The sequence below is a fragment of the Columba livia genome, chromosome 5 (assembly GCF_036013475.1).
Source record: "Columba livia isolate bColLiv1 breed racing homer chromosome 5, bColLiv1.pat.W.v2, whole genome shotgun sequence".
NCBI classification, from domain to species: domain Eukaryota; kingdom Metazoa; phylum Chordata; class Aves; order Columbiformes; family Columbidae; genus Columba; species Columba livia.
Genome location: NC_088606.1, coordinates 3,224,558 through 3,242,364, shown reverse-complemented (window position 1 = coordinate 3,242,364; position 17,807 = coordinate 3,224,558). Strand labels below are relative to the sequence as shown.

At 44.5% G+C, this 17,807-nt stretch overlaps 1 protein-coding gene across 7 annotated transcripts in view; it reads right to left on the bottom strand.

The window, feature by feature from the left end:
- SLC35F4 (solute carrier family 35 member F4) overlaps positions 1 to 17,807 on the bottom strand; it is a 137,389-nt gene that overhangs the window by 15,808 nt on the left and 103,774 nt on the right. For 3 of the 7 annotated variants that reach the window (XM_065063085.1, XM_065063089.1, XM_021289937.2), the window contains 2 exons: positions 9,005 to 9,193; positions 4,104 to 4,401 (listed from right to left, as the gene is read on the bottom strand). In XM_065063085.1, coding sequence (XP_064919157.1) covers positions 4,104 to 4,401; positions 9,005 to 9,128 — 422 coding nt within the window. In that variant the 5' untranslated portion in view covers positions 9,129 to 9,193. Of the gene's footprint in view, positions 1 to 4,103; positions 4,402 to 9,004; positions 9,194 to 9,521; positions 9,962 to 17,807 lie in introns of those variants that run through there. The other 4 variants (XM_065063086.1, XM_065063088.1, XM_065063091.1 and 1 more) reach the window with 3 other exon arrangements.

Sequence of the window (17,807 nt, the reverse complement as noted above, 5' to 3'; positions counted from 1 at the left end):
TACATCACCTGGATTAAGACTTAGCAAGGCCACCCATGACATTATGGCAGCAAGAAGCACTGTGAGAGATGTTGTGAGCACAAGTTGTTATGACGCCATTTGGTCCTTTTATCTCGATGATGGCATCTGCTGCAACAAAAGATCTTCTAGCTCCATTTCAGAAGATGAACACTGAACAGAGTAATCATGGTTATGCAACTGGTGAATTGATTTCCAAGACCGATTGAGTTCTCTTGTTTTTTGTCTGAACATTAAGAAAGAACCTAGCCAGCTGCATTTGTCTGCTCGGGAGCTGGAGCACAAGGAAAGGGGATTGTGTGTGAACCTCTCACATAACAGAGGCTGGCTTGGTGGGGCAGCACCATGGCATGATGTCCTCCAAAAAGGAACGGCCCAAGGGAAGCTGCTTTGTGCTGCTGGGTTGAGCCATTCGGAATCAGCACCTTCAGAGATCCTCATCTCTCCTCTGCAAAGACCCTTGGAGTGAAGATCCATATTTGCACTGCTGTTCCAGAGGGGGAATAGATGGAGAGATTTGTAGGTGACAAACTTGCAGGTAGAATCATAGAACAGAATCATAGAATCATTTTGGCTGGAAGAGACCCTCGAGATCATCGAGTCCAACCATCAACCTAACCCTAGCACTAAACCACGTCTCTAAGATCCTCATCTATACATCTTTTAAACATCTCCAGGGATGGCGACTCAACCACTTCCCTGGGCAGACGACAGATGATGGCAAATATCAGCTACTTTGGGCTCTGGTTTTACTTCAAGTGATGGTCACATCTTGTTATCCTCCTTGCTAGAAAACCAACTCTTCCCAACACGTTCATATTTATTAAACCTGAGCCTACCAATACTCTTCCCAGCCAGTGCCTCAAGGATGCACAGTGCCTGCAGGAATAACCTCAGGACTAACCACATCACGGATATATTCTGGCATAAAGCTGCTGAATGTCACAGTGTTTGTCCTTGAGAAGCCAAGACAGTGGTTGGGGAGGCAAAATCTATTGACATTCAAAATATCATCCACCTATTCCAAATCATAACTCTATTAGGATCCTATGTCAAGTCTGTGAGTGTTTTCTGCTGTGGTAAATACTGGTAGGGTTAGATTTCCTATTGCTGAGCTTGCTGAGCTTCAAATCATTTTATTCACCACTAATGCAATGGGTTTGGTCTCACTCACATTTCAAGCTCTTTATGTGGGACATACCTGTTACCTACAATACTGGGAAGGTACTAAAAGCTGCCTCTTCTGCTTCAAAACAACCAAGATATTTTACTGAAAGGCAGCAGGGAGGTAATAACTGTGAGTTAGTTTCTAAGACCACAAAGTTTAATCTCTAAGGTAAGGCGTGAAAGGGAAGAAATACCTAATTCACAATTTTGAAGACTATAAGCCTTTCAGAAAGCCAATCTAAAGTTGAAGATTGAGACTTTTATCCTTCCAAGTGGGATTTATTAAAGTTCCAGTGGCTCCGTGCAGCTTTGCCAGCCCGGGGCAGCACTTTGCGAGTCACTCGCACCATCACTGATCTCTGCCAAGATCTTGTACACACCGCCTGTTCTGATCCACCGGGAATATCGGCTGGACAAAATGTCTTTAAAGCACCTGGTGAGTAACTACAGCCTTCAGAAACACAAGACAAATCACCTCTGGACTCTGCGGTAGGCCTGGAATCACTATAGGATGGGTTTTGTTGACAAGAACTGGTGACTCCACAGAAATAAGACCAGCAAAGAGGCAACAAGAAATCTTACAAAATGTAATAAAAAGCCCCGTAACAGGAACAATATCAAGAACACAAACCAAACAATTACACAACCAGTTGATGTGGCTTTGAAAAGAACGGTGCTCTGGGTAGGAGGCTGGGCTAAATGATCTCCAAAGATCCCTTCTGAAGTAAATCCATCTATAACTCTCTGAATTTAAAACTACAAATGATGCTTTTCAGTTCTTTAAGCCATCAGAAAATCGAGTGTTCATCCTAAAGAGATGTCCATTCCCATATACAAATGGGAAGAGTTTGGGTTGTCAAGTCATAACAGGGCACAGACCAAGCAGGTGGGCCCCATGATAAAGTCAGTACCTGCCAGCAGTTTCCTCCTCCCTGATGTAAATTCCTGGAGTAGGAAACACTCTGGGAAGATGCCCATCAGCTCTAACACCGACCTCCCATTTCCACACATTCACAAACCAACCTCACATCTCCACGCGTGCACAAATTCCTCTGGGCACGTAAGCCTGAACTCCTAATACCCTGGGAAATGTATCCATTATTTAAGTGTACTGATATTATGCATTGCCACAGATGTTTTCCCCAAATTTTTTGCTCCGATGGGTATACAACCAACCAACCATCTATCTGCAGGGATATTTATTCTCACCTTTGTCCTTATCTGCTGTGCATTTGTTGTTAGTTTACCCCGTACCCAGAAGCCAAGCTGACACTGTTGACATTCCCACAAATACTCCAGCAAGAATCTGAATGAAGGTGTCATTAATGCACAAAAGCACCGGGGTTTTCAGAGAAGCAGTTAATTAAGTGCAACCGCTCAATATCAGTCACGCTGACTTGACAGAAATGATAATTTAGGGCCATATTACACCCCAGATGCTGGCAAAAGCAGCCGAGGGAAGAATTTGGCCCCGCTATGCTCCAGCATGACAGTGACAAATTGAATTCCCTGTGTGGTCGGTGACAGCTGTGCCGAACCCCTGTCAGCGGGAACAAGGCACAGGCCACAGGCTGGTTAATACCTTTGCAGAACAGACAATTCTGCTGAAGTCAATAGGGTTGTTTTCAATGCAAGTCTGCACTGGAGCAACAGAATGAGGTCCCAGCTCAAAATTTTCCTCGGAATTTCTTCCCTCCATGAGCAAGGCGTGTTATCTCCTGGCAAGCTCAATTTAGTTCCATCCTTTAAAGCAGTTTCTACGTCACTCTCAGATCGGTGGAATAATGGAAGTGGAGGAGGAATCGTGAAGTGAACTGTCCCAGAATGTGGTGGTACTTCTAAGACCTGAGGACAGGTTAGATGTGGCTTTCTTAAGGGCTCAGGTGAAGCTAAGCCAGCTTGGTCCTGCTGCAGTGCTGATAGTTGGGCTGGATGATCTCTTTGAGTCTAACCTTGTATTTCTACAATTTCACCGCAGCTACTGAAGAAGGATGTAGAGATTTCCACCCTGCAGACTGATGCTATAGTCAGTACTATGGGCTCCTTTGCAGCCACAGAGTGTGGAAAGTAGGAGTAAGGAAAGAAGTAAGGAAAGGCTGAGGTCAGAGGTCTCTTCCCCTGGCTCTCATGAAACAAAGCACGAGGTACTTCCACGTGGAGCCTGACAGAAGATGGGGCAAAGTCTTCACATCATTTCCTCAGGACAACAGCCACTCAGCTACTACAGAATCACAGGGTGGTTGGGGTTGAAGTGACCTCTGGAGATCACCCAGTCCAACCTACCTGCTAACACAGGGTCACCAGAGCAGATCACACAGGAATGCCAACTTACCCCTCAGAACTACAGCGGGACAAGAGCCAAGAGTCTGCAACCTGCTTTAATCCCCACCCCATGGCCAAAGAGAGCAGAGAAGGGTCCTGGGATGCTCCTCCATGCTATGACTGAGTGGGAGGGGGAAAGGGCAGTTTTCATCCTGCTATATGAGCTGAGCATAGACAGCAAGCCATGGTCTTCCTCGTGGAAACCATATTCTGGGCTTTGAGCATCCTTCTTCTCAAGTACGAGTTGTTCTGGTTGCACTTTACGCTCCTGTTCTATCATAAATGGACTAGAACAGATTAATTAACGGTCTGATCCAGACGAGAACACAAAATATAGTGCTGTTAGATAGCATAACAGCAAGATTATAAGCACATTACTGACCTTTTCAACTCGGTAAAAAACCCTAACAATCAATTATCCATTTATTCAAGATATCACTCATCTGTTAGCCTTCTGTAAGCTATTTATGAATGAGGTTTTCTGCAGCATGATCTTTATTCTGTCTTCGAACACCATGGGTCAAAGTAAGAAGAGTAGTGACCTCAATCCACAGAAATCAGGTTGTTTAAAGGGATATTGCCATGATAAAGCCTACCTGAATTTCTTGATCGGAGACTGCTTTTCCTGCGCGGTTGCAAGGTGCCCAGAATAATAAATGGGAAAAACCATAATGTTCCAGTTTGTTGAGAACCAAGTCATGAAAAAAGGACAGTCAAAGGTCTCATACGTGATTTTGACAAACTGCGTGGTCCCGACCCAGGAGGATGAGACGGACAAAATGATCAGAAATCTCCAGATAAGCTTGAGAAACGTGGACGTGCAAGACTGGCATCGCGTCTGTCCTTCAGCTTCTTGGCTGCTGCTCTCCGTGTGCGTTTGCGTTCCTTCTTCTCCTGGAAAAAAAGGCAAACGAATAAGAGAAATGCTGCACACCTGATAAACGCGTTCAAATCAATCCTTGCCTCCTCCCTGTAACTCCTCTACACCCCACAAACACTGAAATCCTACATAGAAATACTTCAGGAATACTTTGGTAATGCCACCTCTGTCATTTCAAGGGGACAGGAACAAAACACAAACACAATAGCGAGGATTGAGGTAACAGCGTTATCAGCTCTTCTCTCCTTCTGTCAACCAAACCTTTAGCACAGAGCTACGTCCCTTGGAACCAACCACATTATAAAGTCAATTGCTGTGCAAGTGTGCAACATAAAAGCTATCTGAGCCTGTACGTCGGAATCCAGGAAGAAGTTCTTATTATTTGAGATTTTAACTCGATAATCGTGCCTTTTTTAAAACAATATTTGCAAGCTGTGAGGGGAAAAAGAAAGATTTTGGTGGTTCTATGTACCCAAGTGGAGAAAGACTTTTTTGCAGTCAGGTGTATTTCTATTTTTGCATTTAAAAAAAGGGAAACTACACAAAACTGAAGCTTGGTGTGCTGTCCTGGTTTTGTTAAAAAACATGTTTCTCTTTTAGTGAATTTGCCTGTCAGCTAAAGCTTCATATCAGCTGCATTTTCCTGGAGAACCAGACACATGTTTTGGTAAACACAGCAATGGAATGTGAAGTTATTGATAAGCATGGATGGACATCTCGCCAGAGGGGCAACGAGAAACAGGTGACCAAGAAACTGACCGACTGTGTATAACATCCCATTCACGTGATACTTCATATAAAAGTGGGAGATCACAAGGATCTCGTCCCTTTTCCTTATGGCCGACATTAGGAGAGGACCTTGCGAGTTCTCCCTGCGAACTGAGGCCAGTGACAGACTGAATCCAGCTCCGGCTGGCTGCAGAGTCCAGTCCAGGACTTCGGGTGCCGGCTCTGCAGTTGCTGAGACTTTCAAGATTGGTTTTGTATATTTTGTATTATTTTCTCTATTTTTATTGGTAGCATTAGTAAAACATTTTTAATTTTTCCAGCTCTCTTCTCTCTGTCCTTCTGTCCCTCCCGATCGCCTGTGCTGAGTGGGAAGGGGGAGAGGAAGGGATAAAAAGGGGAAGTGGGGGGAGGAGAGGCGGTTAACAATACATCTGCCAGGGTTTTATTGTCACCTCGCAATCAAAACCCTCGACACGTGCCTTGAAAGAAACCTCCGCACATAAATAAGGAGGAACTGGGAAGCTGGCATTTCCCATTTAGCACAGTACTTCTCAGATCTAACCTGCGGCCCGCTGCAGATTTCCTCACAGAAGCGCAGCCAATTTAATGGCACTGCCTGGCGATTGCTCTCCAGACACATCTTCCCCAGGTGCGACCCACGAACCCCATTTCTGATTTCACAGATCCCAGCTGAAAACGAGGGACCAAACGGCGCTGGACGCTGCGGAGCAGTAACGTGGTGACACGAGCTCAAGTGGCACCACCAAACTCCAACCATTTACCCCATTTCACACCAGTTTAATACTACAAACAGGAATTCCCTCTAAAAATCATGACCTGCAGCTATTCTTAACTATTACTACCAATTACCAGTTGCGTCAACACATGATGTGAGATCTATAAGAAACAATATACTATAATCTTTGATGGAAAAGGAGCTATAGACCTGCTCCAGTGAGAGCACATGCTGTCCTATATTCAACTTAAATGTGAAAGAGTTACCCCTTCAGACCCAGGTTTACTTTCCTTTTATATTACTGTTTCTGCTACAGCCATAAAGAAATGTCAGACTGAAGTTTTGAGTTATTACTTTAGACCAAAATTAAATCTAAAACCCGATACATCATAGCAAGAAGCGCATTTGCAATCATGAATATTCTCAACCAGGACATGGAGCTTTCTGTTATTGCATGTTGTATTTTTTTCCTAGAAATAATTAGTATTTAGTGGCTCCACTGTTTAGTAGTAAATCAAGAATTTAAATAAAATTACAGGTTTATTAAAAACACGCAGAGGATAATCAGATACAGGTCTGAAAAGGCAAGCATTTTAGCACTATCTTTGGCTGCTGAGAGAAAATAGATGTTTTTATGGTACTAATAATGACTGACGTCTTCTATTAAAAGGTAAATTACAGATTATTTGCAAGTTAGAATGGCTTAAAAAGTACATATTATGTAACATACGCTTGCGGGTTTTCCTGCTAAGCACAAGTACCATGCAATTAGTCCTTCTTCAGCTAACAATTAAAATAATCGTACAGTGATACAAAACCAAAGCACCTTTATCCCTGCTTTCTATTCCTCAGTTACCAAATAACTATGTAATTGCTGTTACTATACATGACATTAACATTAGCATTTGACTTGGATTTTACAGTCCCAGGTTTGAATGCTAAGGAAAGGCACAGGAATATAATCTTGTTCCAAGTCCTACCTTAGTTTCAAAGACCTATGGAAGTTTTAGCCCGATTAAATGCACAGTGGGGAGCTTTCCTAAGCACTTAATGGGTATGATTAATCCCATGTAATGTAGTTAGCAAATAATTGTGTATTCAGACTAAACATATTGGCTAGGGCCCCTTTATATTTAATGATAATGGACAGGCATAGTGAGAAGGTACCTGATTTCATCCTCATATATAATATATCTAAGTTCACTGGAGGTGCTTATGTCTACCTAGGTGAGATATTTACATTTAAGTGAGACTGAGATGGATCCCTGGACAAAGTGACACAGTAGCTTGTTGCTTTCACCTAAATGGTGGCCAAAGCATCGAAAGGTCAAGATAAGAAATAATTGCAAAAATAATCGCAGGGCTTGAACTCAAAGGCACACAGCAAGCCGGCACACAATTAATACTAAATAGGTTTGAGGATTTCCAAGGCACGAAGTTGGGGCTGGACAGAGCTAGAAAGTAGCACTTGTGTCTGATAGCAAATGATTTGCTAATGAAGGGAAAACAAACTGATCAGCCAAAGTGGTTGGCAGATAGTATTTTACAGATAGAAAGGTGGCAGAAACAAGTTCAGTCTGAACAAAAAAACCCAACAGATTTGTCCTGGCAAGAGCACAGAAACAATCTGAGAACTCGACAAGGATGAAAGGACAGGGAAAGGATGGAGATGACACTGCAGGTGACACATGGAGATGACACTGGTCAACGGCAAACTGTGTTGAAAGGCAGAAATACCCCCGCACAGCCCTATTGTCTATAATATAATTCTTGCTTGTGATGTCTCTGTAACAAGACAATGACAGAAAAGCCTTTTGCTTTCGTTTTTCAGAAGAGAAAGATGAGGAAAACCAAAAGCTACAGCTTTTGTTCTGGCAGCTACATTCTAGAAAACAATATTCTTAATATTCGTTCACTTACCTGTCAGGTCAGTCCTACTTAGACCTCACTGATGAGGAAGTGAAAATCAGGATTAAAAGGGAAATTAAAAAAATGCAAACTAAATGTTTAGAAGAGTATGATGTCAAGGCACTACTCTTTTCTCAAGGGGACTAAAGTCTTGTCTTAGAGAAGATTGATTCTGATTTGGATGTATCCTAGAGCCAGCATGCACAGAGTTATTTCAGCCTCATATCTGCGAAAATGAGAATAAATTGGTTTTCTGGTATCTTAGGTATGATCTTTACTGCAAAACGCTGTATTATCCACTCTTTGCAGCACTAACCACCTCCAACGTTTTTCTGAGGCTCTCCATCAAGAGAGGACTCCTAGAGTACGAGATCCCTCCATCCTCCAACACAAGAAGAAAGTGGTGGACTCCTGCTGCCATCAGTGGTGAAGTGACAAGAGGAAGGTTCATCTCCAACAGTTCCAGTGTGCAAGGGAGATCCAACCTGTTCTTCCTCCCTTTTTTGCTCACCATATCTACACCAACAGTCTTCCAAAGAACTTGCACAGTTAAATAATTCCAGTCATCTAACGGCTCGCTCCTCAACAGTACAATTCTGCGGACTCAAAGGCCTGTGTTTGCACATTTTAACTGTTCCCATCCCATCCCTGCTGGTGACAGATGGACACTATGGTGAGGAAGTCTGTGTTCACCATATCTATAGGTTCGTTTGAGCTAAACCACTGCAGTAAAGTGGGTGACACATTCCTGATGGAAGCCCTGATGTGCAGCAGATCGATGATCTGAACCGCCATGGTCTTCCCTAGATATCCTTCCACCTGTTGCTCCTTCTCTTCCTCTTCATCAGACCATCCACAGTATGAGCTGAGATTGTCATTGTCTCTGAGAAGGAACATGGCCGGCTCTTAAAGGTCCTGGTCTCTGGCCAGGCCGAAGCTGAGGAAACACAACCACTTTGTAAAAAGTAATTTGCGTGCTAACGCTAATCATCCTTTCAAGATCTTCTGTGCACACTGGCCTTATAACTCCTCAGCGATCTACCACGTCACACGTTCCTACGGAGGCCTTTTCCTCCCATCCTCGCTTCCTTCCCGCCTAACCCCAGTTTGCACCCCGGTACGGGAAGGACTTTCCACCAACATCAACACGCTGGGGACTCTGCCCCATCTTTGCAAAAGACAGACGAGAAGGAGGCCTTTCACAGGCATGCTGTGGGGCCGGGGATGCGGCTGGTCGTGCCTACCTGATCTGCTCTGCCTCTCGACTCTGCTGTGCCGACAGATTCCCGAGGGACTTCGATTCTGCAGCTCAAGAATGGGAGCAGCAGAATCTTCAGCAACAGATAGAGGGGAGAGCTGCCTAGTCATGCCTCTGTGTCTGCTGGGGCAGTTGCCTCCTGGCTTGCATTGGATGACAGATGATCGTGAGGCACCTGAGAAGAAAGAGTTTGCATCAGTTTTGGCTGTAAAGTCCCTGGAGGAAAGCGGGGCTTTCAAAAACCCTGTCAGTGAAATGCGTGCAAACAATTCAGCGGGAGGAAAAGGAAGCATACTGCGAAAAATCAAGGTTTCAGCTCTGGTGAGAATAAAGTAAATAAGTAAATAAATACTTAACTCTCTCCCCCCTTATAGAAAAAAAAAAAAGGTGCTGCATGAAAACCAGTCTTTCCCCTGAAGAAACAAGGGCCCTACACTGCAGTATATTCTCAGCCCTATGCCTCTTTCCATAGGGTCTGAACAGGCAAAGGAATTTGTACTCACGTGGGCCCCTTCCTGAGCACTGACACTGAATCAGGCCAGGGGAGAGGCCACCGTTCTCCCTTAGGGTGGAAAGGAGGGCTGAGGAACCACAGCCTCCCAGAGGAGAGTGTCCTCCTTCCATCCTCCAGAATGATCCTTCAGGCTCTTGCATGGAGGGAAGCCACGGTCACTGACAGGTCTTTCGGATGAAGACTTCTGCTAAACCATTGAAGATGCCAGTTTTAAGCCTTTGTATTCACCAAATCAGAATCTCCACGTGTTCCAAGAAGCTGCTTTCTCTTCTTCTGGTAGGTGCAGACAACACCAAGACGCTGTACAGAGGCACAAGGCAGCAGAGAAGACCAGGCCCCAGAAATACCAGTGGTACCAGGCAAAAGGTTTGCCAGTAAGAAGGACACCACATTCTACAACTAAGAGCTTGAAGGACTGGATGAAGAACCAGCAAACAACCAAAAAGAGTGAAGCGGTGAAATCTGGCAGAGTGAACCTGCACTTAATTTATTGGAGGTGGTTGTTTAAGAGGTGGACACATGAGCAGCACAAGAAGATCCTCTTCTCAGTCAGAAAGGCAAGATGACAGGCCATCTTGGTAAGTATAAGCGTGTGTTCATGGGCAGCTGAGATCACCCACCGCTTGTTTTGCAGCTGCTGCTTCAACTGGTGACCATCTTACCTAAACCTACGGTACATACATACACCCAGAGCAGCCACTGACCTTGCCATGGCTTGGAAGGATTTAGTTTGACAATCACACCTACTTCCCATTGAAAAGAATACAAAAATAGACACGAAATCTACATGTAACGTGTCAAATGTGCAACAAATACAGTAAATGTCTCAGAGGGCAACATTCCTTGCTGCAACTCAAGCTGTTTCAGTACACTTTGTGCAATAACTCCACGCCAAACAGCAACATAAAAGTATACTAAAAAGCAAGGACTGTGTTCAAGATTGAAGAGGTTCCATGAATCAAGTCAACACTCTTTTGCCAGAAGAAGCTATAGGGTTCAGATGACCTTTCATGAAGTTAAAGCCATGTTTGGTGCACCAGGTCTAACTGTAATAAAAAAATCACAAATGAAGAGATGTATAGAATATGGTATTATACAGAAAAACCCTTTCTCTGCTTATTTAGAGCCTCCAAGGGTAGTTTTTACCCACCAAGTGGACAAGTGACTGAACCAGCAGCTAAGCCCCCAGAGATGATCCTTCTCAAAGATGCTCTTCCCCTTCTTCTCTGTCCAGTATAAGGGGACTTTGACACAAGGGGACTCCCAAGTCTATGTTGCACCTTGCCACGCAGTCCTACAAATCCTATCAATGCTGTATACAACCCACAGTCTGCAACTGTACACCTAGAAAAGTCAACTTTGAAAAATGAAGACCTATATGAACTTTAAACACTGTACTGTTTCCCTTCATTTTTTGGTGAGCTTTACTTCCTAAGAGCTTTTTAGAGCCTACTGGGTATTTTCAAACCCTTAAAAAGCCATTCAACTTCATATGCATACTTTTTAATGGAGAAAATAATAATCTAACAGCCACACAACTCCCCCCATGACTTTGTTCTACTCACTTCATAACCCACTTGTCAAACAAGGAAAACGTTACCTGCTTCATAAAACTGTAAATATCTTGCAAGTCACTCTGAGGCTGAAAAGTACATTAGAAACGGCAGCCTTTGGCCATTCACAAGCATAAATAAAGACATTACGCCTTTCTTTGACAGCCAGAAGCTAGTTCCAGCCTCCATGAGGTTAAGACAACCGGTACTTTGGGGGTTAAATATTCAAAGAGGCACTTAAAATTTTTCAGGCCCGCAACTTAAAGAAGTTTGGTTTTCAGAAAGCACTTTCTGACTGCTTGTCCTCTGAGAATCAGCCACCAAGGTGTCTTGACCCAAATCACTACTCACTTAGATATGCATCATTTAAAGAGATTTCACTAAGTTGAAAGACACGCTACATCTCCATTCAGATATAATTTAGGACAAGATCAAGATTCACATTGCACTCGGCAGGCGTCTAGCAGATGATCCGCAACCAAAATTTCAAGGAAACCTATTTCTCCTCACATGCAAAAAGAGCTCTGAGTTATTTATATCTGCTACAACAAAGCAGCATCAATCTTCCCCTGTATACTGAGAAACTCAGCAGTTGGGACCAGAACAGCAATTGAAGAGATTGCATTTAATCGAAAGTCACTGCTTGATTCAATGAAATCTTCACTCTGCTTGAAAGCAATCAGATAGTACAGCGATTTATCAATATTTCATTGCTACAGCTAGAAAGCCTGGGCCACCTAATGCTACTGAATCTGAACATATTTTAAGGATATAATTTCTTGGGGAAGGTGAATAGATATATGCTGGCCTAACTTAACCAAACCTGGTCCCAGCAGCAAGGACAACAAATCACCATCTGCACAGAAGAGCAATGAAAACGCGTACGTGCGCAAAGCTGCCCCACGTGAGAGGAAGGGAATGAAGAACTCACGTAACTTTGGTTGTCTCATGCAGCAATTATCAGTGATCAAGTAAGGATCACAAAATCCCAGAATGTCAGGGGTTGGAAGGGACCTGGAAAGCTCACCCAGTGCAATCCCCCCATGGAGCAGAAACACCCAGATGAGGTTACACAGGAAGGTGTCCAGGCGGGTTGGAATGTCTGCACAGAAGGAGACTCCACAACCCCCCTGGGCAGCCTGGGCCAGGCTCTGCCACCCTCACCACGAACAAGTTTCTTCTCATATTTAAAAGTGGAACCTTTTGTGTTCCAGTTTGAACCCATTACCCCTTGTCCTATCACTGGTTGTCACCAGAAGAGCCTGGCTCCATCCTCCTGACACTCACCCTTTCCATACTGATCCCCATGAATGAGTCACCCCTCAGTGTCCTCTTGTCCAGCTCCAGAGCCCCAGCTCCCTCAGCCTTTCCTCACACGGGAGATGCTCCACTCCCTTCAGCATCTTGGTGGCTGCGCTGGACTCTCTCCAGCAGTTCCCTGTCCTGCTGGAACTGAGGGGCCACAACTGGACACAATATTCCAGGTGTGGTCTCCCCAGGGCAGAGCAGAGGGGCAGGAGAACCTCTCTGACCTACTGACCACCCCCTTCTAACCCACCCCAGGTACCATTGGCTTCCTGGCCACAAGGGCCCAGTGCTGGCTCATGGTCACCCTGCTGTCCCCAGGACCCCCAGGTCCCTTTCCCCTACACTGCTCTCTAATAGGTCATTCCTCAATTTATAATGGAAGGATCCACTAAGGCCCAAAAAATCAAAAAGCAGCATCTCCCTTTGAACTTTATACCTTCACAAATCATCATAGAATCAGAGAATGTTCGAAGTCGGAAGGGACCCATGAGGATCATTGAATCCAAATCATGTCCCTTCATAAGACAACCCCAAAATTCATACCATGTGAATTCCACACACTGCACACATCCCACATGTGAAGACCTCATGGGTTTAGGCAGTGACACCATGTCCTCTCCAGAGAGGACAACAGCAGCGTGCTGCTACAGCTTGCCATGTGCAAATGGAAAAGCAGCTATGCAAAAAGAAGGTACCATAATGCATCTCCAGAGCAAAGGAGCTGGACTGACTTATTTTAGATGTCAACCTTACGATGAGAAAAATAATGCCCTGAAACTATCTGCATCTCCCTGTGTCCATGACAAGGACCATCCTGAGCAGAGATGTTTACGCTGGGTGGAACTTTTCACCTGACGGCTTTACCTGATCTCCCTTCAACCTGACTACTCGATGTAAGAGGTTGCAACAGATACTGGTAACTCAGTGTGGACAGAAGGCTCATCCAGTTCCTAGTAGAATGACCCAGTCAACTCCATGAACGTGATCCATGGTTTTAGCACAGATGAATCCCAGGCTGAGAATGAATCGGCAGTTTGGGCATCATTTGGTATTTTAAGGGAATGTTACTGGAAGAGATTAGGAAAAATCCTAACAAATAGGAAAAAAAAACTTGCCAGACTGCCAGATCTCGCTGCTAAAAATGTTCCTTGATTATTTGGAGCTTATAATCGAGTGTCAAAGCAACACTCAGTCCCACAGTATTGACAAAGGAAGGAACTGGAAAGGACCACACGCGTTTGCATCGAGCACATCTTAATGAGCCAAATCCATCTGGATGGCTTTTCATCATTGGATAAAAATTAATCCCTTCTCTTTCCCATTTTTAAAGATTATTTTTAGTTTATCATTCTGTTTCAACAAAGCCTTACCCTTGCCTTGCAAGTGTGGACACTTTACAGCTTAGGAAGTAAAGCCATTTCTCTGCACATGAAGACCAAAGGGAAACCAGCAAGGAGAACCTGTAGCCTTCCACATGCTTCCATAATAACAAAGTCCATCCTTGTCTTGAATTAATTATGATATACTTATTCCAGCGTACGTCAATTTAGCAAGCTAATTATGCTTATGACTACCCTAGACCACATGATTAATATCACCAAATTGCACGTTCTTGAATACGGGAGGAGAGGAGCCACCATGAGCTGCTGCTGCCATGTCCAGTTAAACCAGTAACCAGCAGTCTGTACCTCGTCCTGAGCTATTTTCACCTACCATCTGTAACCTCTGAGCAGCTTCTGATCCTCTGAAAGACGTGATACCTTATTTTGTGTGTTTTAGTTCATACGCAGACTTCACACACAGTGAGACAACACGACCACTCCTCAGCTGGACAAATCACTCCTGTTCTGCAGGGGGCTTGGAGAGAAGGGATTATGCTTTGAGGTTCAAACCCAATTATTTTCAGATTGTTTACATCTATATGGCATATTTAGCATGTGACAGCAGTGCCTGGAATACGAAATACCCCTCGCGCAATTTCATTTGGGACAACTTTTCTGGTTTCGAAGTTATTACTAAAACCAGATTAAATGGACTGACTGGACCCCCCCCTTATAGAAAAAAAACAATCAGAACCTCCACATCTTCCGAGCAGTTGCTTTCTCTTCTTCTGGTAGGTGCAGACAACACCAAGACACTGTACGGAGGCACAAGGCAGCAGAGAAGGCCCAGGTCCCAGAGTAAAACAATGAATGCAACATGAAAATGCAGCCCTGGAAGTAATTTTTATGGCCAGGCCTCCACAGAACTGATTCTTTCTTTTTCTTTTATTTTTTTAACCAACTGCCTTGCTGGAATTTAGAGCCTCTCAAATGGAAATTAACTCCCTTCCAAAAGCCATCCCTGTATTCATGAGCCTGGATTACCAACATGAAGCGTTGGCTTATTTGGAGACAGCAACACTTGGCTTGCTGGTATGCGCCAAAATACATCTTCTCTTTTTGATGACACAACTAAATCAATGATTAAATAGGTGATGTAAGTGAGCTGGACAGTTTCTTCGTACCATGTTCACAATGCCCTGAAGAATAGTGGTCACCGCTGGCTACCTTTGTGGTTTGGAGAGAGACCAGCTTTTCCAAAAAGTCAGTCAAGGCATCTACAATCTATCTTACTCATTCAGTATTAAAATACACTTACTCTACTGTGTCCTCAAAATCTCAGCTCCTAATATGTCATTGTTTTTGCATTGTCAACACGATGCCCTCACACCACTGCCGCAGAAACAATAGCCGGAATTTGACAGATGGATGGAGGTAGAAGCCAGCCTGGTGTTATGCGGCATGTACGTCAATCGAATGTTCCTGCTAAATGGGGCCCCGGTGAAAGAATTGACATTTCCTTTACCCCACAACGCTACCTGCGAGGAGTGAGCATCCGTGGCGATGACGGACCCGCTCACACATCACCAGCCTATTGTTTCCTGCAGCCTGCACACAGGCTCACGTGGATAAGAATCAGTTCAACATCGTGAGGGCTGGAGACTTAATTCTGGCCCTAGTGTCACACAGTGAGAAGATGATGTGAATTTTGCAGCCAGGGAAATATCAGATGCATACGACCCCATGGGAAAGGGGACTGAGTTGCACTGCTACTGGTAGAGGCGAAGAGAGCTTATTCTGCCTGTTTAACGACAATAAAACCTCATTAGCTTGGATTAGTCACGGCTTTAAATGGATTGTTTGCTACTCTTAGCACTCAACTGGGGGCAGGGCTATCCAACACCATCAACCCATCGGTGAGTTAGGTCCATAGCTTATTTTATTTCAGCCAAAGTGACCTTAAAATCAAATCCTGCCTTTCCTTATGCTGGTGTAAACCCACAGCAACTCAGTACAATCAGCAAAGCTGTTCTGGGCATCCCCTGAAGTGCCTGAAGGTAAATAGCTGAACTGGGAAGTTAAAATTCAAGGGCAAGCTCTCCCCAGCTTTTAATGAGTTCAGAACCAGCAGTTTAACTCAGGACATGAAGGTGTAATTACATTTACTAAACCCAAGCAAAACTCAGGGAGCTTGTCTTTGCAGACAGCGTGTTCCACAGGTTTGAGGAATAAGTATCTCTTGTTCAGTGAAAAAAAAACCATTTTGCCACATCTCAGATGTTTGGAGACAACGTTCTCCTTTTAAACACATCCTTCCGAGACACTGCTGTGGTCTGTGTATTAGAATTATGCACATATGTCTGCTCAGAGTAAAGCCTTGCTCATTTACTACTTGCTTGTTTTGGAAGTTTTTGTGTTTGCAGGGGATAAGAAGGTTACAACGTATCTTGGGGATACTGGACCTGCTGGAGAGGGGCCAGAGGAGCCACAGAAATGATCCGAGGCTGGAACAGCTCTGCTGGGAGGACAGGCTGAGAGAGTTGGGGTGTTCAGCTGGAGAAGAGAAGCTCCGGGGAGACCTTACTGCGGCCTTTCTGTGCTTAAAAGGTGCCCATAAGAGAGATGGGGACAGAGTTTTGAACAGGGCTTGTTGTGATAGGACAAGGGATGATGGTTTTAAACTAAAGGGAGGGAGATTCAGGCTGGACATGAGGAAGAAATTGTTGTCCCTGAGAGTGGTGAGAGCCTGGCCCAGGTTGGCCAGAGAGGTGGTAGATGAACCATCCCTGGAGACATCCCAGGCCAGGCTGGACGGGGCTCTGAGCAACCTGAGCTGGTGAAGATGTCCCTGCTCATGGCAGGGGGACACTGGGGAGCTGGGAAGGTCCCTTCAACCCAAACTATTCCATGATTCTGTGATTCTATGATAAAGATTCTCTATGAGAACACGTCAATAACAACTTCTGAATGAGTTCCTTGAACACACATTCCAAGGGATGTCCTTCGCTGCCAAAGATCTGCATGACTTTCTTTTCCTCAGATATGCTTGACCTGACACCAACTCAAGCCAGTCACAAGATTCATCAGCCTGAGACCAAACTTGCTTTTCAGCACTTCAGCACTGACTGAGCAAGAGATAAACACAAATCACTTCATTCAAAGCTGCACATTGTCCCATTAAAGAAAACCTCTCTTATAAACTTTGTAATAAATTATACCAGATGAACCTCCAATAGGTTCACCATTCATATACTTTACTCCAAAATAAAACGTTACAAAACTCTATAAAGCTTCCTTTGAAAATTAATCTTGTTATTGCTAAAATTTAGTGACATTTCCAAAAAGAAATGGACATTCTGAATTACACTCTCATTTTTATTTTCAGTGCAGTAAACCAAGAGTAGCTTCAATAAAAGACATGCGGTTGCTTTGACATAGAGTTGCTGTGAATGGAGTTTCGACCCAGGACACTGCAGAAAGCACTCATATACATCTCATTATTAAATAATTACAATATAGCGCCTACTTCCAAGAAACACTGCAATAAATCCAGGCCAGTTCATGCATCTGCTAAGATCCGAGCGTGAAAGCAGTCAGCACACTGACACACAGCCCAACATCAAACCGCCTGTATTTATCTCCTGTTTGATGGGTGTCTCCAGAGGGTGATTCATTCCAGATCCCTCAGACACCAGCCTTGGGAGATGAATCAGCTCTCGGAGGTGCCCAGCTCTCCTGCTGACTCCTGGAAGCTCAGACAACTTTCTTAGTACTTACTGACAGTGACAGCCCTGCCTTTCCACTTAAATTTGAGAAGCAACTTGTTCCTGGTGAGGGTGGCAGAGCCTGGCCCAGGCTGCCCAGGGAGGTTGTGGAGTCTCCTTCTGTGCAGACATTCCAACCCGCCTGGACACCTTCCTGTGTAACCTCATCTGGGTGTTCCTGCTCCATGGGGGGATTGCACTGGATGATCTTTTGAGGCCCCTTCCAATCCCAAACATACTGTGATACTGTGATTGAGATGCCTCGGGATGAGTCCAAACCTGGCGGTCTCGGGCTCAGTATCCGTGGCAGCACTGCGGTACATGAATT